At 33.4% G+C, this 24,733-nt stretch overlaps 1 protein-coding gene across 1 annotated transcript in view; it reads left to right on the top strand.

Moving 5' to 3' along the window:
- Positions 1–24,733, top strand: part of LOC125060165 (uncharacterized protein DDB_G0287625) — a 169,437-nt gene that overhangs the window by 26,102 nt on the left and 118,602 nt on the right. The window contains exon 2 of the mRNA XM_047664933.1: positions 20,821–20,978. Coding sequence (XP_047520889.1) covers positions 20,847–20,978 — 132 coding nt within the window. The 5' untranslated portion in view covers positions 20,821–20,846. The remainder of the gene's footprint in view (positions 1–20,820; positions 20,979–24,733) is intronic.

Raw genomic sequence — 24,733 nt, 5'->3', positions numbered from 1 at the left:
GTAAAGCAGGCTCACTATACTTTTAGTATATAGACGAGATATTGTGATTAAACTGGACCGATTCAAGAATTATTTCACCAATATATTATTCCTGTAAAACTTAGTATATATTTATTTACAAATGATGAATTTCGTCGTGTAAAACACTAAGCCGTTACTTAAAAACAATTATAGTTTTAATGTCTTCTGTTTTTAATCAGTTATACGAACACATATTGTTAGGTTACGTCACCTTGCCGGTCCTAACTCGGTGCATCTACGCATTAACAATTATCAGTTATTGTTTAATTGCACACGTAATCGTAATTATAATTTATGATGATGATCGAAAACCATAAACACAAAGCTGATAACATAAAAGTATGGTTTGATATCGTACTTAATGCGACAGAGACAATGAAATGAATATGTAAGTATATTTATATATATTTATATAAAAGTACTTTAACAACAGTTTATATATAAAACTATAAATTCTTCTCAATTTAAACATTTACAATAAATATCCACTATTGTAATTCTTTCGTTCCACATATTTGTACCAGCAACTTTTGCACTGTGCACTTGCATTGTAGTAAATATAGAAAATAATAATAGGTCGATATTATACGGATTTTGTTTTTTTTTCCTTTGGACTCTTGGGCCCGTGGGGTTTTCACAGGCGCTAATTAAAGATTTAAGTCTGATAGATAGTACCGGTGACCGCAGAGCTGGTGCTTTCCTCGCCCTACGAATAAGCTATTGCTTATTACATCGAGGAAATTCTGTCAGCATTAACATAGACAGAATTAACGTACATAGGGATCAAACTTTTTAAATTTGATTTATTTTCATTTTATCAATTTTTAAATATTATTATTACTGTGTGTTGGTAATACGAATGACATTTCATTTTTATTATTATCACAAAAGTGCAAAACCATTCCATATTGTCTATCCTCCAATGAACCATGAATGCCGTAAAAACAGTATCGAATTGAAAGCATAACAGAACTGCACAGACAACAAACAAAAAGCTCATCCAACACCGACCTTCACAAATACCCATTTTTCATTTGAGAGACACGCCCCTAGCTATGGGGCTGTATTGAGAGACGATACGATATCGTGAGATGTAAATGTCCATCGTCTTTTGAACTACACAATATTTAATGCCATAAACGAAGTAAGGGCAAAGGACAGTTAAATATTTATGGCTTCCGATTTTGGTTCTATGGTAGACTTAATCATTAAATTAGTGCATATCATAATACTCTCATTCACAGCCAGCTACTTTATTACAGTCTAGGCTACAGACGCACTTTGTACCTAACAGATGGTAATCCAATGATCTTGCCTTGTTTGAATATAATGTTTAATTGTAATAGTTGATTTTGTTTTTAAGTATTACAATATGTAGTGTCGAGGGAGAAATTATGACAAATTTGTGTACCTTCGTCACATGTATTTCGATATTTTACATAGCAACGGAAAGCAAAAAAACATATTTATGTAAATTATGCAAAACCTTGCCCGTATATATGTTATAGTTTGTTAAGCCTGTTTTCATAGTTCCGATTCGAGATTAATTTAATTTAAATATAAATTACTGCTAAAACTTAATGTAGTACCACCATACAATTAATTTCGTAAATTTTCGTCAAATATTTAGAAAATTGAAAAGATTTTTTTGTAACATTCGCACCTCTATTGTTAACATACTTTGCATAGCTATGCAAATCTCTTTATTATTCATATGAAGCCAAAAGTTATAACACGTATTATGTAATCAATCAAAGCTTATGTATGAATAATTTATTATCTGTACTGAATATCAATGTCATATAAACTTGTATTATTGTTTAGAATTAGCTACCAATTGTTTTCTTATCATAACATAAAGTTGAAAAGCCCGGGTCAATATTCTGTCTTCTATTACTAAGATTTGAGATAATAAAATTGTGTATTAAAGAAGCCTAATTTAAAGTACCAAATATCCCTAGAAAGTTCAAAGTCCTTTAAAAGTCCACTAGTAATACTATGTTGATAACAGTTAACAGATATCGGGTTACTTCCAACTATTTTGCATATATTATGATATAAATATCGAATATATTATGTAAACAAGAAACTTAGAGACATTGTTTGGAAGTCTATAAGTTACTTAAAAGAAGAATAATTCATCTAATATAAAACGTAAAACATTTATTCCAACACACTTAGTAGGAAGAGTATATATGTTAACGTAAAATTGTAAACACCGTTAGATTGTAATCTATCTCGCGAGATTATAAACTGTCGAAAGATTGTGAACCTCAGCGTACTGCTTACAATTTAACGTAATATTATTCGGTAGATTGTACTACACTAACTTAGTTATCATTCAATCTTCTTTGGTCAATTACATATTAATTTTACTTCCCAACAATTTCATATAACTACCGAATAATAATACCTTAAATTGTAAGCAGTTCGTTGAGGTTCACAATCTTTCGACAGTTTACAATCTCGCGAGATATATTACAATCTAACGGTGTTTACAATTTTACGGTGACATATACGTAGAATCTTATTCAGTATTCTAATACAAGTTATGGGCGTAATAAGACGCCAAAGTACTCTACCTAAGCTAGCCTAGCTGTGGTCTTAAGACCATTGCTTATTTAAATGTGGGGGAAAAGAGTCCAGACGGTGCCTGAATTTAGGTGTCTGGCACTTTAAATTCAATACACATGCTCCCATAAGGAAGGGCAATATCGTCCAATATCGCTCTCGTGCGCTGTAAATGTATCTAGGGCTACTACTTATAAGCTTTAGTTTTTCAAGCGTTCTATTGAAGTGCGGATTCGATGTTTAAACGTTTCCTGTTTCGAGGGTATTTTCAATGTATCTGAAGTTTGATGAATTTGAAATTGGAATTCTGATTTTGGCTTCCTATGAATTGTGTCAAATACAATAGTTAATTTTTATTCTTGTGTAATAATAATAATAATATGATCATGATAACAGATTCAGAAATCTGAGCCAGAGTTATAGCGCCACTGATTTATTTATATTTTTAATAATTTTGAATAGGTATACAGTTTAGATTTGTTGTTTATTTTTTTTTCTTGTTCCTTGATATCCTAACTTCCTTTAGTACCATTGATCGGAACCCTTTCACGGGTGCCTCCACCAGCTTTTTGCAAATATCCATGGCTTTCTTTCTCCATTCGCTTCCTGCTCATGCTTCTATAAAATCATTCCACCTATAGTTGTCTTTAAAATTCTAGTGTACAAATGTGTTAAACAAAACATGTCTAGGATCATTACAAGTCTCTTTCTACCGGAAATGGAAAAGAATTTCTCCAATATTAATTACAACGCATCGATAGAATAAAATTTAGTACCTGCTGAAAACCATACATTCTTCATAAGTATGCCAGTAATTCTTCAAAGGGAATATTTTGGAAGATTCAAAAGTCTTTAAGCCTTAGGGTGTCGAGTGGCGACCCTAATTCGCTGGTGTGTGCGTTGCAGACGCGTTTTGGCGATCAATAGAGTCGTCTGCAGGCTGCAGTGCGGGTGACCTTGTACGTTTGCTCTCATTAGCTGGTTCCTGGAACTCGAAAAGCTTTGGAACTTTTAAATTTGGAACGTGCTCGAAGCCTAATGATGCGGTTTGAGTAGGGTTTAAATTTGGAATTCTAAAATTATAGACTTGAATTTTGAATTTCGAAGGATTAGGGATGTTGCGATTCATTAATTTTTAAGTTGTTTTGCATACCTAATGTATTAGAAAAAACTAATTTTAAGGATTAGGAGCTACAAAAAATATATTATCGATATTGTCGAATATAAGAAAATATGCAAAAAAACGTGTGTACTTATGTACAGTGTACACGCGTTAGAAGTTATACTTCATTGGCGTAACAAGATAAAAATCTTTTCAAAATTTTATTCTACAACACTAACAATAGAAAAAAGGTATTTTATACATTGAAAGTTTTACTATAACGCATTTACTAGTTAAATAAAGTTTATTTAAATATCACAAAAAACTAAAATATTGACTAGCTAATTTCAGGGTGTCGGCTTTTGTGACGGTGTGCGCGCGCATCGTAAAAATTTACTCTCATCATTTTTCCCTAACGCGCCAAAAGAAGTATAACTTCAAACATAATTAAATTTTTAATCGTAAGTCATCATTAAAAACCGAGAAGTACTCGAAACAGTTCTGTTTATAACACGCTGTTTGCAAGTGGTGCAGTATTGCAGCAAAGAGTTATTCAAATAAACTTTTTACAAAGCACTTTAGTGGCGGCATTTTTAAAATTAGAACACCACTTGTTAAATTTTTATTTTATTTTTTCTTTGCATTGGTAAATATATCTAAAATTGTAGGTCCAAGAAACATTTTTTTTTTATGATTGCACAATTCACACCAATTGACCTAGTCCCATGCTAAGCTGGTGAAGCTTGTGTTATGGGTACTAGGCAACGGATATACATTCATGTTATAGATAGATAGATATATAAATACATGTTTGAACACCCAAGACCTAAGCACAACACCAAATGCTCAACACATCGATGTTTGTCTCCGGGGATCGAACCCGGGACCCATGGATTTGCAGTCCGGGGTACTAACCACTAGACCAATGAGCCGTCAATAACTGATTCATTTACATGACACCCTTCCCCAGTTACATAAGGTACAAATTTGAATATAGTTCAACTTAAACAACTTCAATTAAATGTTGAGTAAGTCTTATTGCAATTAGAGAGCCAGGCAATGACATAACTGCTGGCTCTACGCCAGGAACTGATAGATGGGATTTATACTCGCGATATTAGCTTGGTTTATACTTCAATCAAGGAGGCTATGCTAATGGTTAGGGCTGGAATTTATTTTTGCTTTAATAAAAAATAAAATAGCGTAAGTAAAAGGCAAACCCCGCTGGCTAAGTAGGATTATAGGTGCTAATTGGCGGGTTGTTTTACTTTTTTTGTGTTCTGTGGCGTGTTGAATGTAAGACCTCTTTGATGGTGTTTTATTATTCGAAATTTAAACGAAAGCGAATATCTATTGTTTATGGTTATTTGCGTAGCATAGAAAGTTCTCCATGTATGTAAATATTCCTTTTTCACGCACAAATTACTCAATAATTCATTAACGCACTAAAATAATACGTGACTACTATTTTAGTTCCTTATTAGATTCTAAATTGCACATTTTACATTTAAACACGAATTTTCGCCGTGTTAACAAGTTGCGCCAGAATTTACAATTCCATGAGCTAGACCATATAAAGATAACATCTAGTATACTCTTTTATGGACTTCCGTTTCCCTGTGTCTAGGGTGGTTTCCGGTACGTGACCTAAACTGACCTAAATGTCAAATGCAAATCTTTATTAAACTACCGACCTACTAGACTGCGAATAAGTTGCTTTAAACAGTTATATATGAAAGTTACAATACTATTAAAACTCCTATCACTTTGAAGACTAATAAGAAATATAATTGGCAAAACGATGACGCTTTTCGTTTCATTCTGATTGGTCAATAACACTGCTCGACCAATCACAGATATGAGACGCGATGCGTCATTCCTTTTGGCCAATTAAAAACAGACCAAAAAGTAAAAATAAAACCTGAGTGCGAAATCGAACCGTGTAAAACACGAGACTTGTTCCATTGGTGAAGATGAAACTATGTAATATATATTGAATTGATAAAAAATAGTAAATTATCTGACTTAACTCGCAATTAATTTGTTTTTACTATCTTAAATAAAGCACACGTAACAAAGACACGCTCACAATAAATATTATGTACCATTACAATAAATATAAAACGGGCAAGTTGTGATACATTTATGTAAAACAATGGTTGGTTTCGCGTCGCGGACTTCGATTATGTGACCTTGACGACTGTTTCCGCTGATACTTAAGTTGAAAAACATGGGAAAACTAAGGTTGCATTATAAGTGGCTTAGAAATGACGTAATTTTCAGTTACGTATTTACTTAAAGTGATTCTGCAAAATACGGTTTTAACGCTTGTCTTTAAAATATTATAAATCAGTGGCGCTACAACCTTTTTAAGTCTGGGCCTCAGCTTTATGTATCTGTTTCATGATCATTTGTCAATCTAATAGGCAAGTAGGTGATCAGCCTCCTATGCCTGACACATGCCGTCCACTAAGGCAAGCCGGTTTTCCCCGATGTTTTCTTCCTCACAATGTTAAATGCCTACATAGAAAGAGAGTCCAACGGTGCACAACCGGGGATCGAACCTACGACCTCAGGGATGAGACTTGCACGCTGGCAGTATGAAATAATATGTAAGAATACGGTTTCTAAATAGGATTACATTTACATTAAATGTTCAGGTTTGTTAGAATATCTCTTAATATCCGAAACCCCAAATCCTGTAACAAAATAGTTCCATGCCTATGTGGAACATGGAACAGTCTATTTTATTGGTCATAGCTGGTAAGCGTTCTGAGCGATGCACGATGTCCATTTTTGGTCCTCCGCTGTTTTCCGTCCCCAAGTAACTGTTAGACAAAAAATATTTATGTGTCAATTGCAAACACGCTTAACTTGTTCAAGGACATAAGAACCTTTAACGTATCCTTATATTTTTATATACATATTTTTATGTATTATCTATAAGAAAAAACTCCTTCCTATCTCAAAAATGATTTCAAATTTTTGGGATCCCATAACTATTATAGCTTACGCTCTTCCGAAAACTATATCCTTGAAATCCCGTGTCATAACTCCTCCTTTCTTAGCGAGTCCTTTAAGGTCTCTGCAGTTAGGCTATGGAATTCACTTCCAGACCCTATTCGCTTAGCTCCTTCTCTATCTTCCTTTAAATTTCTTCTGTACAAACATTACATGTCCACATCGTATCCCTAACTTTAATAATACCTACTAACTGACGTGAGACTGATCTGAAATTAAATTATAACGATTCATGTGCAATTTTTTTTTCATGTATCCTTTATTAGTTTAGTTTGTTTTTTGTTCCTGTTTAGTTTCTTTTTCTTAACAACTATATTATGTAATACATGTATTTTTGCACTTCTTGCCTACCTTATGTAATTTAATACATTTATTTTCTCGGTTGTGGTTGCCTGGAAGAGATCGCTCGAAAACGATACGGCCGCCAGTTGCCGTTTCTTTACATGTAATTATGTTAAATTTTTATATTATAAAGCAACAAAGTGTAAATAAAAAATAAATATTATTTAATTCCACCTGCGAAGCCGAAGAGTGGTTTTATTCGACGTGATATAAGTGACTAGGCTTGTATATTCTAATAGTCTTATTGATCTAAATTTAGCCCAAGGGTAATTGTGAACGCCAATTATATTATATTTATCGTTCTATTATTCTGTAAGTCGCGTTTTCAAAGCTTACTCAGAGTCGTTAAATTAACTCCAATGATTAACTTATTTAACCCACAGTTACAACTCTTTGAGAAGATTCAGAGACGACACTTAGCTAAGTATAACTCCCTATATTACGAGATTTTGCAATTTGCAAAGTGTTCATATTATCTTATTACTAAATCAATGGTAATGATAAATAGCGCGGTTTTGATAATTAATGATTATAGTCATCATTGAAAATATATGTTTCAATGGTAATGTGCTTTATTAATGTCTTAAGATGTGGAAATAATTATACTAATAATTTGTATATTTCATAAAAGATTTGTTTATAAAGATTCCTTCAAGAAAAGAGCGTACCAATTCTTAAAAGGCCAGCAACGCACTCGCGAGCCCTCTAGCATTGAGAGTGTCCATGGGCAGCGGTCATTAACATCAGGTGAGCCTCCTGCTCGTTTGTCTCCTGTTCTTTAAAAAAAAGTATTTTAACCTCAAGTAGACAATCTCAAAAACTCAAGAACTACTTGATGGATTTTTATATGGTTTTTACCAATACCAATACACACACTTGATTTCGTTTAATCGAACTGTCAAGACACGAACCATTAAACCAATAGAGCTACTATTTATTCGGCCATTCATTAAGGAATTTATGTTAAAGTCGAACATGTATCAAAAATACCGAGCCCTAAACTGGCTTGCACAGTAGGCTTTTTTCAGGCTGAATGGCAAATTGCTCGACAAATGTAATAACCATTATTTGGCTGGGTTCGTATGAGATAGAACGTGGTTCGTTGCCAACAGAATAACATTGGTTGCGTTTTCAAACGAATCTTGTTCAATGGTTGGGTTCGCAAGTTATATCGAGAATCAGTATTTCATACAGTTATTAAATTTCAGTACTAGAGTTTACGTGCTGTTCTCAATATAATGTGTTTAATAAGAACTGTCAAACTAACGATACGGTGCTTCTGACTCGATACATTTAAGTTGATAAACGTTGGATCCCACCAAACCGTGCACCAAAAGTCGCAGGGGATCGCAGTGAGAAACATCCATTGCAGAATACATCTACAAATCTCGCGTTAGTGCGAAATTTCGTGATTACCCTTTGAACAAACATTTGATTAGAAAGTTTTTAAAACAATTTAAAAACATGCCATTGCTGATTTTATTGAAATTGTAACATAAACCATTTCAATTTAGAACTAGAAGTTAATTTTGAAAACTTGTGATGATGATGATATTAATTTATCCCTAATGGGATAGTTGTGGTAGTTTACAATTTTACCCCGTTAGTGAATATAGTTTTAATAATCCTTACTTTTGCTTAATTTTTTTTGCTCCATAATCTTCTCAAGGATTACAAATTAAATATTACAAAGAAATTATATTAAGGCCAGAATGTAACCTTGGAACGAATTAATTGTTATATAATTATTATTATATAATTTCTTATACGCATAATAAAGTTTTATTGTATTTTAATGTTTACAAAAAGTTCCGGTTTAATGCGGTTTGAAAGAAAAATTTTGCATTAAAATTTTATTTATTTTTATACGTTGATAATTACGTTAAGTAAAAACTTTAGCTCATATTTTAAAGGATAATTAATTAATTTAGCCAAATATAACATTTATAAATATTCGTAATACAAATTTACTCATGCGCAACGAAATCCACACAATAGTTAAAAATGCCTTAGAACTGAACTACGTAACAAAACGATGCATAAATTTTAGTAGTCTCATACAAAGAATATATGAACTATGCCACGCAATAAAAGTGCTTTATGGCGTCCAATTAGTCACATTTTCATACGCAATTCGTTTAAATATTATTTTTGCTTGGCTATTATTTCATACTATCCTGGCGTGGTGGAAATAAGTTTTATTTTATAGGAAGATTTTTGCTATAATCCAAATGTATACAAAGCATATAAATACGGTGCGAAGTCTATAGTAAGTTAAATAAATAGATATAAAGTTTAGAAAATGTTATTTTTATTAACAGTTTTCGTACTTCAATTGTTTACGCCAAACCCTATTAATAAACAAAAGAATTAATTTAGATTAATTAAACAGACTTAAAATACTTTCTATTATATTTAACACTCGTTCTTACGGCGAAGGAAAAGTACAAGTCAACGGAGTGCGTCAGGCACAGAAGGCTACTACGCCTACTTGCCGAAACAGATAAAAACAAATCTGAGATTTAGAGCTTAAAGGCATCACGTTTTAAAGAAATTCATTTTTAAATCTGAATATATTATTAGATTCGCTTGAAAATTCACTTATTATATTTGCAGAGTAGAAAGAGCGCGTAAAGTGCATAATGCAATATGCACTTAAGACGTTCTAGTTTGGACCACCAACATCGCCAATTTCACGAACAGTTATATCGTGACCCGCTTAACCCCAAATGTCAGTGTTTACGACTTCCGAACAATATAATACGAATTTGCAAATATCACCGTTAGTTAATCGATTGATATCATATTACAGTGTGAGAAAAAAGTATTTATTGTTTAACTGTTGTTTATTAATTTGTCTTATCATTGACGTATGTAATGTGAAAGATATTTTATTTAAAAAAAAAAATTACGGTGTTCCTTAGGGATGTTGTAGCATTTTAAAGATGAAAGCCTAGCCAGCTTTTTTATAAACTTTTCTTATGTTGTGAAGAGGCAAATAAAATAAAAATAAAATATGTTTATTATGGAACATAAGATACATGTATCACTTATTCCACGTCATTAAATTTGAATTTGTAGGCATCCCTACTCATCGGCAAAGAAGACAGAGGGTGTAGGCCGAGAGAAAAAGCCGGCGTAAAAAACTATAATATTTTTAAAAATAAACTTTATTATTTTGGGGCGGGGGAGCCTCATAACTCATAATCAGTAAAATAGTTATTATTTTAATTTACCTATGCTGTAATTATTTCAAGAAAAACCCAAAAATGTTTGCTCAATAGGCGATTATGACACTTCGAAGACGATGTATCCGTTGCGTGTTCTAAAAGTTAACTCCTTTAAAAATAATGTAAGTCTATATACTTTCTCAATGCTACGTATTATTTTGGCTAGTTTAATTATTTGACAAATACAATCCGTTAGAGAACCGACCCAGATTGAAACTGAATCGAGAGTAATCGGAATACGCGTAACTTCCTTTTGCGTGCCTTGAGAACGGTTGTTGCGTACACTCGTAGGAAGTAGATCATATATCACAATGAAAAAAGAATAAGGTTTTAATTAATGAGGTTTTAATCTCTTGGTTCCTTGTATTATTTGAATAAAGAACACCTACTTAGTAACTGGAATTGAGACTGACATGTCAGTGTTCGATATTCAAAAATATTATTGCACAGATAAGTATAATAAAACCTCTTCATTAAATATAATCTGTAAAATATATGCCATGTGTAACCTTTGGAGAAATATATACTTTATTTATCAAATTAATAACTGTAGGTCAAGAATTTAAATAACCTTTATAAAAAAGGCACAAAGGTTACTTTTATTTACGATTTGAATTGTGTTTGTCCTTCTCTTTATTCGTTAGTGTTATTTTATTTATATTATTATTTTAATCATACTAGAATCAAATGAAATGTAGTAATCTGTAAATGGGTGGAGTCTTTAGATTTGTCAAAATTGTAATCTCGACCAATGAAAGTAATTTCTTATTATTTATATACAAAGAAATAATAAATTATGTATAATATTAGTGCAAATATATGGATATAGATAATAATATGGATAGCTAAAGTATTTTTAAAAACCTTGATTTGATACGATCGTATTTTGTTTTTCATTTCAATCTGTTTCTACAGAGTTTAACAGTTACTTAAACCTTTGATTCGCACATCAGTTTAATGAAAAAATTCGTGATAGTAAAAATAACATTTTATTTAGCAATTGCATTTTGAAGTTTCGCCATGTTTTAACGAAGATAAGATCGAAATGAACTTGCGGTTATCTTATTGTGGTTAACAACAATAGGTTCACTTAAACAAATATATGATTGCCTCATATCATTCGAAACGATAAATAAGAAATAAAACATTTGTGTAATACTAACAATTTCATAGTTCTTTATTATAGATATTTTTGTTTGTTTTAAAACCGATGTAATCCAAAAATTATTACTTAGTGGTTTAAGGTGCTATATTTTATGTATGATTAAATGATTTTCCTTGTGTTAGCTATATTAAATTTTGGTTTACAAAGACTATTCAATATTAACTTGACAGACTTATAGGACTGATTCTACTAAAAGCGAGATTCACCGAAATTTAATTGGAACTAATTTTAGTAATCTGTGTAGGCCTAGTAGCTTGTTACAGTACGATTCATTACACTTGCTTCTATGGTGAAGGAAAACCGGCATACCTTAGACACTACAGGCCTATTTAACGTGATAACAGAAACAAGAGCCCAAGACCAAGGGTTACGCTACTGTTTCTTTTTAAATTGGCAAAAATTTCGAATTTCTATTCATGTATGTGGTACCTTTATAGGTCTGCAAGTACCAGTAACGTGGCCGTATCTAAACTGCACTTTCGCTGACAGCTCGTAACAGTTTCTCGGAAACAAAGTGGGCTATTGTGTCGTGAACTATGCACTGATGCAATTATTGAGAATTTGCAAGGCAACGTTTATAAAGAAATTCTACCTGGGCGATAACTGGGTGGCGGATTCCGAGTAAATTGATTACATCTCTTTTAATACCTTGATTCTGGGTAGTTAAAAACATTTGAATGTGGCTGTTGCATCTTGTGTTGTTGTGTATCTGTTAATGTCACTCAAATTGTCGCGCGAAATGTCAAAAATAACGTTTAAGTGGAATTAGTTTAATTACGTTAATAATAATCAGTGGCGCTACAACCTTTTTACGTCTGGGCCTCAGATCTGTTTCATGATCATTTGTTAATCTAATAGGCAAGTAGGTGATCAGCCGGTTTCCTCACGATGTTTTCCTTCACCGTTCGAGCGAATGTTAAATGCGCACATAAAGTCCATTGGTGCACAGCCGGGGACCGAACCTACGACCTCAGGAATGAGAGTCGCACGCTGAAGCTAATAAGCCAACACTGCTCTTGTTTAAATACGTTACTTTAGCGAAAATGATGGATGAGTATTCGAAGGAATATCAGTCATTTTGTGGTTATACAACTATGTATTCGCATTATCATTTTCTTTTGCGAACTGTGGACTCTACTTCGCGTGGAGATACGACCTCCAATTGCTTAAAAAAAGGGCATACTCCTCTTCAAAGGCTGGCACTAAAATGCGTGTACATAGGATGCTATAACTGCTTTTTGCGTCGTAAAAATATTAAATAAGAACGAAAGTAGAAAAGGCTCGGAAGTATAATTGAAATTTTTACTACCAGCATATGAAACCTTATATCTATAATATATAAAGTATTGTTATATAAGTGGAAACACCGCAATAGGAAGTCCTTGTTAATCAGTGTGAGAACTTTTAACATTACTTTTAAAACATAATTTCCTTATGTATTACGCCTTTCTTTATTGCTCTTAATTTTTGCTCTGAAATCGTTAAATCCGTTACTCATACACTGAATTAACAAGTTATTTTTAATAAGTTAATCGTTTGGTAAAGAAAATTTGTAAATACGTTTTCCTAACGATGTCTGTTTCACTGTCAGTATACTCCAAACTCCAGTACATAATCAGTGTTAAGCTTGTTGAAACTATTAGCTAAATAATATATGTATAAGAGATTACGCTTTTTGAAGTGAAACTTCTTTATCGGGGTTGGAAAAAAATTTAGTGTAACATTTTTCGGTTACGCGTCACATTTGACCGTTACGCGCGTCTTTTTCTCGTCCCTACCACGGTTGATTCGAAGAGATTCTAAACCATTAATAACAAAAATGTATAATAACTATAACAATGATACTAAAAATTATATTACAATTTATGAAATTCTGTAATAATCTTAGAGGTAATAAGGTAAAATGAAATAATTGTATTATTTGTATTCAAGTCTGTGATATTAAAAGCCTTTTGTTAAACTTTATCTAATTTAACTTTATTTAACCAATTTCTGTAAAGTTAGTTGCATATAGATAATTTTTCGAAAAATAAGGTCATAAAGAAGTTTCACTTCTAACGTGTGTACACTAGTACACGCACATTTTTATTTACTACAGTCTCTATACACTTTGGGTTTTGTGAATAGTGTTGCATTAGTGTGCGACTCACATCATTGAGGTCGTAGATTTGATCCGCGGCTGTGTATCAGTGGACGTTTTATCTATGTGCGCAATTAACACTTGCTCGTACGGTGAAGAAAAGCTTGAGGTAACCGGCATGACTTGGGCCAAAACGTTGCCCGCGTGTGTCAGGCACCTAACTGATACTTGCCTAGTAAGAAAAAACAAATGAATGAAAAAAAAAAGAAATCTCAGACCCAGATCTAAAAGGATGTATCACCAATGGCAGTGGTATATACTCGTAGTTTGGCAATTAAACTAATTAAGTTTGCCATTTAAGCGAATCCCTTCTTTACCTATACACTAGGCCACACTTGCCTAGTTTCTAGTATCTAGACTTTCCTCTGTTTTTGCCTAGGCATATTGTGAAAGTAACCTTGAATGAAAGTTTATGAAGATTGATGGATAAATACGTAATATTGGATGTTCGCTTTTACAATAAACAATGATAATATACCATGACCAATTTACTTTATGAAAGTTAATTTAATTCAATGCGATTTCGTTCAATTTAACAATTTAACGACGTTATTACTAATGTTTCCTTTCACGTGTTAAAGTTTTTATTTTCATTTACAAACAATTCCTTTGGAGAAGAATGTATACGTACGTTATTCAACTGACTTCTTAATTTGTATGGCTTAGGGAGCATACAAGTATTACGTAACGAATTTAGGGGGGTGGTCCTTTTGTAAAACGTTACGATACGGGGATTGAATTACGCGTTATTGTTAATATTATTTTCGACTTTCCAGTACACCACATAATGGTAACTTTTAGGTATAAAGAGTCATTAGGTGGTCACGAAACGTTTTACTACACTTGGGTACAGAAAAACGTTACGGCGCGTTACATGGGGGGGAGGAGTGTCAATAATCTTCATAAATTGCGTGAAGTAATACTTGAATGCTCCCTAATTAGGAAGCGGATGATATTTTTGGTTCTCAGTATGATGCCATAATATTTACAGTAACGGAAATAATCACCTATGCGTTGTACCCTAGCAACTAGCGCAAGGGCGTCTCGGACCTCGGTTTGGGCCGCCGCGGGATGTATAGCACGTATTTGCGCGTATTTTTCAAACAATAATATTATTTATTTACACTTGACCTACATAACGCTCGCTGTAAAGGGCGTAGAACGGATGAAAACTGGCAAGCAACTCCACATTTTAAAAGTATTTCGAATTTAATTTAAATATAATAAAACGTGATAAACGATTGAGGCTTGTTCGTTTATACCGTCTACTTATTATACGATGAAATAGTTCTTGTAAAGATGTTGCAGGTTATGTAAAAGATTCTTATATAACTGATGTTGTTATAATAGTCGTACTGCCATTTTATACCAATCATTCTATTATTTTAGACTATACTAGTGTAATATTCTATGTTGTTAGGTCGCGAGTTTCATTCTCGTTGATCTTGTAAAATGTATCCAAATCTTATAGAGCTTTTGTTTAGTGGCGCTACAACCTTTTTAGGTCTTGACCTCAGATGTCTGTATCTGTTTCATGATCATTTGTCAATCTAATTGGCAAGTAGGTGATCAGCCTCCCGTGCCTGACACACGCGGTCGACTTTTGGGTCTAAGGCAAGCCGGTTTCCTCACGATGTTTTCCTTCACCGTTCGAGCGAATGTAAAATGCGCATGTAGACAGAAAGTCCATCGGATCAAACCTACGATATCAGGGATAAGAGTCGCACGCTAAAGCCACTCGACCAATACTGATGTAAATGTTATTTTGTCTTGATAAGGTTGTTGGGTTCATGTAGAAAGTGTTCAAAATTATAAGTCATACACAGATTTTTGGCAATTGATGTATTCTGAAATTAGCAAGGAAGATTGTATAATGAAAGATTATAGTAAACCTTCTTATACCAAGTTTAAAGTATGATATCTTGCTTAGGAATTATTAATTATGTGCATATTTCATCATATTGAAAAATATTTATCTAGCAGCTAGTATATCTAAACTAATAATCTAAGTTGTAAGGGGTAATCTCTGGATCTTCTGAACGGAATTTGAAAATTATTTTACCTATAGAAAGACACGTTATTTGTGTCATAAAAATAAATCAACCTGAAAAATTATGACTTTCGTGTAGAATTAGACGGGTTTGCAAAGTAAGTCGGAGAAAAAAACGGTGAACGGTGCCTTAAGAAAGAGATATATGATTGATTGAGAAAATCTTGATAATGCCTCCAAAAAGTCGGTGATAGTTCTGTCAAAAAAGGCAAATCATTAATTTCAATTAGGCCTAATAAAAAGGCACTTTTGAAAGTCAAAATTACAAGTTAAAAATAAAAAAAAATTGTCTTTGATTAACATAACTCATAACATTAAAAGAAAAACGCTTTTTACCGGATTAAAGTTATGTATTATTATCACTTTACGTGCTTTACGTGCTTTACAGCGTGCGTGGTCACCGTGACCACGCACGCTGTAAAGCACGCGAAACGTCGGATAAATTTAAAATTATGTCAAATAGTTGTAAATTTATAATAATACATAACTTTAATCCGGTAAAAAGCGTTTTTCTTTTAATAAAAAAAAATACTCTAATTGCCCCTTCCAAAAGGTTATTTCATACGGAGAAAAATGTACAAGAAACTCCATACTTAATCTTTTAAAATAGATTTTACTTAAACTTTTATCTTAATATATATAAATACACGTGACATTGTTTGTCCGCTATGGACTGTTAAACTACTCAACCGATTTCAATCAAATTTGCACACCGTGTGCAGTTTGATCTAACTTAAAAGATAAGATAGATATAGAATGAATTTTTATGCGTTTGGATTGTTTAGATTCACAAATCAGCCCGGCAGATGGCGCTACAGTCGGTACTTTCATACTTTGTTTAATATTTATAGTTTGAGATATGCAGGATAACGTCTGTGGGGTCCGCTAGTATTATATAATAATAAGTCCACTCTACCTATCTGTCCGTGATAAACTCAAAAACTGCTGGAATAGCGGTAACCACCAATATCTAGAATTATTTATGAGGAAGATAACTCCTCCGATTGCCCGTGCGAAGACTGAACGGCTCGTTAGTACTAAATAATTTCATAATATTTGTGCAGTGATTTTCGTTTATTTCCTTTTCACAAATTGAGCGTTTATTTCTAATTGAAGCACATTCTCTGGAGCCAAGTAAATCAACAAATGTGACGCAATATCAAACGGTATTGTCGCCACTCAAGTGCTATATTAAATGCCAAGCAAAAATCAGTTTTAACTGAAGGGAATAAGTTCTACATTCGTCTGTGCTTCGCCGTCATTAAGTGTTCGGGCTCGAGTTTTGAATCACAGACGTGTTTAGATTAAATACTAACAAGTTGAAGTAATTGTAGGGTTTTCTAACTATGACTGCTGCTTCAAAAGAATTATGGTTACTGACTGCCATATGCCAATTTGTTTCTCTAGTGTTGTTTTGTGACCAAACCTCTATACAAAGAGACACCAAAAAGGTTGTCTATTCGCGACTAGAAAAAACTAAAATAATTGTGTTTTTCTTTGGTTTATTTCGCATCAAATTTTATTTATCTCTATATTGAAATTGATTAAGCGATTGTAGTGACACCTACAGTCTGCGCTTAAAAATCACTGCGATGACGTCATACCATGCGCTAACGTAAGTTATTCCGGCGGCTAAAGGATATATATATACATCTTCTCAACTGGGGCTTTCGGGCCAGTCAGTGTAAAGATTCATCGAGAATGCTCCCTTTAGATTGGAGAAAACACACAACATTCTTCGTCTACAATGCAAGACAAAATACTCTTGCGTTAGTAACTACACTAGAACATTGTAAACATATTTTGTAATATCAAAAATCGACACCCTTGTAAAGTTTCCGATTATGGAAATGAGTTTAAAAGCTGTTACTTGAGACACTGAAAATTATGCCTCTTTATATAATTCAAGCTTCCTACTTAACATACCTACTATATACCACCATATATGGTATTATTTGGTTCAACATTATTGTTTCCTAGTTAGCTAATTACAATCAAACTAAAGATTATCTTAAGTTAATTGTATGTATTTCTCGAACTTATATGATTAAATACTCTAAAATTTTGCTGTGTATACAACAAATAAGTTTAATATCCAAAGCTTTTTGTATTTGTAGAGCTGAACTACAATGTTAAGATTATTACAAAATTACTGAAATTAAGCAATCAGCTTTAATTTTACAATTATTAATTCACATAATTTACAGAATGCGTGTTTTTTGTTGAATCTGTTGAAAATATTCAGTTTCTGTGGCCCTATATAAACGCAGCTGCACCGAACCTTTTGACTATTGACATCTGACAGTTGACACCCACAGACAAGGGAAAAGAATGCGAGAAACTACTAGTTACTACTTAGTTAACACTATTGCCATTAAAAAAAACTACCTACTTCAAGTTTTTCGGTCCGTTAAAGGGTACAAATTATTTTACGTTAATTCAATAATTTTTCCCAAATTCCCAAATTTATTTAATTTAATGATGTTATAATAGCTTAAAAGCTACAAAAAATGTCTTAGACATGTTTATCGCTCACTTATATTTATTGTCCAAAAATATACCTTTCTTAATACTTAATATACGTAAGTAGGTCTGTTTTGTGATGCTAATTCAACAAAATTGAGTGCGCAAGAGCAGGTTATGAATAATTTGTATTGTATTAGAATACTTAACTTAAAGTAACTGGCATCTCACTACTATGAACTAATACTTGTACTACTTTAAATTGACTACAATTTAATTTGTTGCTGTTGTTTGTATGATCTTTAGGAGTAGGTAAACAATATGTTTCCATCAAATACATAACTTATTAAATAAAATATCTTATTTTTATTTAATTTGTTTTACAAAAGCTTGCCATCGCTCAAACCAATGTTTAGCAAGAATTCAAGATTTAATGTGACAACAAAACTAATGGATAATACAGGTTAAGAAAATTTTAAATACTGTATATTTATGTTTTAATAAACGATATATTATATGAAGGGAAAATGTGTTTATGTTTACCTTGTAACATATACTGTAGATATAGTATTACATAATCAGTGAACTTAAATAAATAAATAAATAAAGAAAATTCATTTCAAATTCTGAGTCTTCTGATTCTGATTCTTGTTTTATCGAAGAAAACGTTTAAAGGCCAAAATTTTAAGACTTGTTTTTTCTTTTAGACTAAGGAACTTTAATAACCACTTACACACGAATAAGTCTGTCACTCATTTGCTCGCGCCTCCAGCGACACTCAGACTAGGGCTCTTGTCTAGGTGCCAAGAAATCTGGAGATGTCGCGGTTATGAGATTTTTATTTTTACCTCTATTTTTGTGACTTTTTGATAAGACTATGGTATGTTGGAGGCCTATGTCCAACGATGAACAAGCCAAAACCTGACAAGCATATCATTGTATTTTACCTACTGTTAAAAGTTATGTTTTTCAATTCAAAACCATTGAGACACATTCGTATTTAAGTTTTCGAAATAAACGCTTTTTATTATTATTGTGGTATGTTGTATATTTAAGACGGCAAACAATATGTAGATTAAACCGTAAATGCAATAAAAAATTAACGATGAATCAGTTATTGTTAAAAACAAAGTGACATATAGTTAACGACTAAACAACACGTATATTGTATTCGCAGCGAAAGTCAAAGTCAAAAATCATTTATTCATATAAAAAAATATACAGTGAGCAGCAGTGTTGGCCTAGTGGCTTCAGCGTGGGACTCTCATCCTTGAGGTTGAGGTCGTAGGTTCGCTACACGGCTGTGCACCAAAGGACTTTGTATCTATGTGCGCATTTAATATTCGCTCGGAGGCTGATCACCTACTTGCCTATTAGATTGACAAATCAACATGAAACTAATACAGAAATCTGAGGCACAGACCTGAAGAGGCTTTACGCCACTGGTATTCGTGGTCATACTATGCTCTGATCCGGTCTGGTCTGGTGGTGGAGAGAATGGTGGAATCTTTGGAATCTTTGGTGGAATACGAACGCGAACAGATCTCTTCTCCCGGCTGAGTAGCAGAGATGTTGCTTAATAGTAGTGGTATACGAAACTTGAATAATACCTTGGCGATAATTTGCATACAAAATATAACGTTACTTGATATACCACGCAGCGTATAATAAGACAGGATATTATCACCAGCTGGTCCCATTTCAGTAAACGAAATCATTAAACACCGATAAAATCAATTGCCCAATATGTGGGCGTATATTTATTTTGTCACAATAATAGGCTGATAGAGGCATATTATACGATTATGTAATAAATAGGCCGTTGTTATCGGCTATCAATGATATTGTATAGAACCGATTTATATTCGTAATAGAAACCAGATATCGTATGCGGATATAGTCTGTATGCGTTTAGAAAATTAATTCTATTCCGTCTCCTTGCCAAATAGCTATACTTAATGATAATTGAAAAGAAAAATATATTGAAAATAGTTTAGTCCCTGTAGCAGTCACCTCGACGTCCGTCGTTCCACAACAGAGCGTTTTTAAGGCAGTTTTTGCCGCGCACCACCACTATGTGGAACCAGCTGCCCACTGAAGTATTTCCCGAACTAATTCGACTTAGGATCCTTCAATATAAGAGCGTAATAATTCTTAAAAGGCCGGCAACGCACACTTCTTGGCTGTGTTCTTTAAAAAAATTGAATATACATATATATAACACGACGAGTATGGATGGCGAGGGCTGAGTACACTTGATCGTGCGTCTCTGGAACATATTTAGAATGTACTTGAAAAGAGCTGGTCAAAAGCACCCATAGCCAGAAAGGGAGCGAAAGGGGGGGAAAGTTTTAATTTTGGGAGGTCTTGGGTAAAACGTTAACGTTACGTTACGTTATTGTTAATATTATTTTCGACTTTTCAGTCCTTTACACCACATAATGGTAACTTTTAGGTATAAAGAGTCACTTTGGTGGTCACGAAAAGTGTTTTACTATTGGGTACAGAAAAACGTTACGGCGCCTAATATTGGGTTAAATAATCTCCAAAAATTGCGTGACGTAATACTTGAACGCTCCCATTAAGAAAGAAAGAAATAGTTTCGAAAGACCACGGGTTGAAGAGTTGATTAACTCTCGAAATATCCCCTTGTTGTAATGTAGGCGATCTTCATTATGTTATATAATTTTGTTTATAAAGATTTTTTGTTTATAGAGCATGCGGCCGCGGGCGTGGCAGTGATGAGCGCGCGCGGCGCGGGCGGGCAGCGCTGTCAGTTAATCCTGCAGCGCTGCCTCGCCATCCACCTCGCCAAGCCGGGCACCGCGCCCGACGACTTCTGGATGTACGACTCCGGCTATCTGCTCTTCCAGGTGAGTCTCAACAATTAATATGAGTCGTAATGAATGGTCAATTGAAATGGTTACACTTTCTTTTAATAACTATTACTAATATTATTAACCGCTTTTATTGTAATATGAATGTTTTAATCGGTAAATACGGACATTTTTTTTTTAAATGGGTCACAAAGATACCAACATCGGAGAAATGAGTTAAGTAATATCTAATATATAAAATTCTCGTGTCGCGGTGTTTGTGGTTAAACTCCTCCGAAACGGCTTGACCGATTCTCATGAAATTTTGTGTGCATATTGGGTATAACTGAGAATCTGACAACATCTATTTTTCATCCCTATAAATGTTAAGGGTAGTCCACCCCTAAATTATAGTTTTTTTATTTTTAGATAAAATTTTTTTAATAAACATACAACCCTAATTTTCACCCCTCCACGATCAACCCCTATTTTTTATTATGATATACATGGCAAAACGACGTTTGCCGGATCAGCAGTAGTATACATATACAGTTATCCAAAACAAATGAAACGGTTTTGCACAGCTGAAAAAAATTGATTGAAATAGTAAATCGTTGCCACTTTTGCCACCATTGTAAAACCCACTGAAATATTTCAGAACCAATTCGACTTAGGGTCCTTCAAGAAAAGAGCGTACCAATTCTTAAAAGACTGGCAACGCACTCGCGAGGTTCTGGGATTGAGAGGAGTGTCCATGGGTGCCGGTATCACTTAACTCCCTTTGCTCTATAATAATTATACGTATATCAGTGATAATTCTCTAATTTCGCTTGGGAGTTTGTTGTAAAAACGAATAGAAAGGAGTGGTTTATCTTCTGGAGGTTTCAAGAATATATTGACCAGATAGTGTCATAATATTTAATTCCTTAAACTTATTCCGTACCGACTCCCTTGGGGAAACATAACAAATACCCCGAACAGCCCGCTTCTGCAGCACAAATATGGATTGCACCTCTGCAGAAGCATCAAACAGTAGTTCTGCGGTAACACCCGGTCTATTTCGGAAACACTTGCGAGCACTAAGCCACGGGCGAAATGAATCAAGTATTTCTAAATATCGATTCATTTATAGATATTGATTAATGATACGCGATGTTCAATCAATAGGCAATTAAAAATGCATGTGGTTGTATAACTTTAAATGGCCTAGATAGGTATATCAAGTGTATAGCGAATCCAATTGAAATGGTTTTACGATTATCTAACGCTAGATTACTTTTGTACTAGAAATTACTATCAAGTAGTCAGTTCATAGCCCGAAACAGCCCTATAGGTCGTTACTTATTTTCAATGCTAGATAAGATCAGTGAGAAATCAGATTTTCATGAAATTTATCCATGAAATTCAATTCTCTTCGGTCCGATATAATAATAACTGTAATCAAGGTTTCTGTTTTTTCTTATTAATAAAATAAACAAATCAGTGGCGCTACAACCTATTTAGGTCTGAACCTCAGATTTCTGTATGTTTCATGATCTTTTATCAATCACTTACCTATTGCAAGTAGATTCTATTCTTCTATTCTTATGTCATGTAACTGGTATATCTATTTATGTAATTAATAATTAAATTATTTTTACCATACAAATGTTTGGTTCTCTGGACATACGAGGTTATCATTCTACAGCGACGATAAGCGCCATGAAGGTCGGTATCATCTCATTACACAATACCATCTTTTATGAATTAGCCTTTAAAATTAAGGACATTTGCAATTTGAGCACGAGTGGTGGGCGCTACAATGTTGATCATTTCGACACCTAAAATCAATTTGGATTTTGAACTCTACGCCTCTGATATAGAGTTGAAATTGTTTTATTTTGCGGTTTATCGACCACTATTGAAATAAGAGCAGTAAATGAAATGGTTTGTTTCGCGATACGGGTCTCAAGAATTTAATCCTTGCAAGGCTAACGTGGCGCCATTCCAAATGAGTCATCTCGGTAAAGGTCAGGGAACCTGTATGAAAAAAATATTGTTCCTGATCTTTCTATTAGTTGTCTTCAAGTGAACATTTGGGGCTCGCTGATCCGCTTACTTGAAAGCTAAATTTTGCTCATTTTATATCGTCTTTGGGCATAAGTCCCTAAAACAGAAGTGGCAATGGGCGGGGCATATAGAATGATACACAGATGATAGGTGGACTTTAAAGATAGCTGTATGGAAAGGATCAAGGGGAAGAAGGAGAGGGTGCCCAAAAGAGAGGTGGATAGATGAAATAGATGCGGTAGCAGGAAGCAAATGGAGAAAGGGGAAAATTAAGGGATTCCGATCGACGATACTGAAGGTAGCGAGGATATAAGATATATAGGATAACAAGATAAAAATAATGTGTAAAAAATCTAAGCTGTATATTATATTTTTTTTATCATGAATGGAAATTCTTATTAATTATTTTTATTATTATATGTCATCAATTCGGCGACAATAACTGTCTAACTATCCTATTGCAATAGGAATGACATTATGTATATAAATATCTATTGCGAGCAACACACACTTTTTATGAGACTTTTGGTTATAAATTAAATTTGACAATGGTTTTAGTAAATTAACAATATATATACCTAATGCATAGTATGGAATCTTTATTACAGTGTCGAGAAAATATTTAAAAAAAGTTTTTGAAACACCTTAAATTTACCCTGTCAAATATCTGAATATATATACAGGAGTCATGTGTTTCAGCCTACAAGTATATGTCGCTGTAATATGACATATATAACAGCATATGATGAACTGATTCGTCTGCATCGCTATCAACTATAGTAGTTAGTTTATATCAGCTACAACACATACAACGACTCATCAGAAACTTCTTTCCACAATTTTTGTATGACTAAACATTACATTGACGTGGGTATAATTTCGGATAAAATAAATTTGAACAAACATTCAAACACATGTATGTCCTGTACCCCATGGCCCACTTGTAAACTGAACGTTATACGGTTCAATATTTAATTTTCAGTCTGCAGGGGAAATTACGGAGCGGCAGACAAAGATAGCTTTCAACAAACAAAGGCGAGTGAGCTTTTGTTGGGCGAATTGAAATAACGAACCATTTATTTTTAAACGGATTTTATAAAGCTTTTGATTAGCACTTTCTTCTTTTTCTGGCATAAATGAGGCTCCATCTTCATGCGTTATGCTAATTACGGCGTATTCAGAGTCATCTATTAAATTATCTCTTGGTAGATTAATCTATATTTATACTTATCTATAAGTAGTGTTGGCTTCAGCGAGTAGTAGCGTCGTAGGTTCGATCCATGGCTGTGAACCAATGGACTTTCTTTCTATATAGAAAGCGCATTTAACATTCGCTCGAACTGTGAATTGAAACTTCGTGAGGAAACCGGCGTGCATGAGAACCATAAAGTTGAGAGCGTGTGTCACCCACAGCAGGCTGACCACCTACTTGCCTATTAGATTGACGTAGCGCCACAAATTTATTTATTTATAATTTTCTATACAAAAAAAATTAAACGAAAAATATGTTGTTAAGCTCAAAACTCGAACTTTCTGGTTTATAAAATAAACTAAATAATAGTTGTGAAATTGTAATAATCACATATTTATTCATAAAAAACAGAATCCTGTCCTAACAGGTGACCTTAAAACGACAAGAATGCATAAGCAATGAAAAACAAACAAACAAATTTACATAATAAAAAAATACAAACAATTAACTTATATAGGCAACAAATAATATAACTTTAGTCAGTTTTGTCAACGAACAATCAAAGAAAAAT

The sequence above is a fragment of the Pieris napi genome, chromosome 21, assembly GCF_905475465.1.
Source record: "Pieris napi chromosome 21, ilPieNapi1.2, whole genome shotgun sequence".
NCBI classification, from domain to species: Eukaryota; Metazoa; Arthropoda; class Insecta; order Lepidoptera; family Pieridae; genus Pieris; species Pieris napi.
Note: the sequence above shows the minus strand (reverse complement) of the source record. Positions and strands in the feature narration are given on the sequence as shown.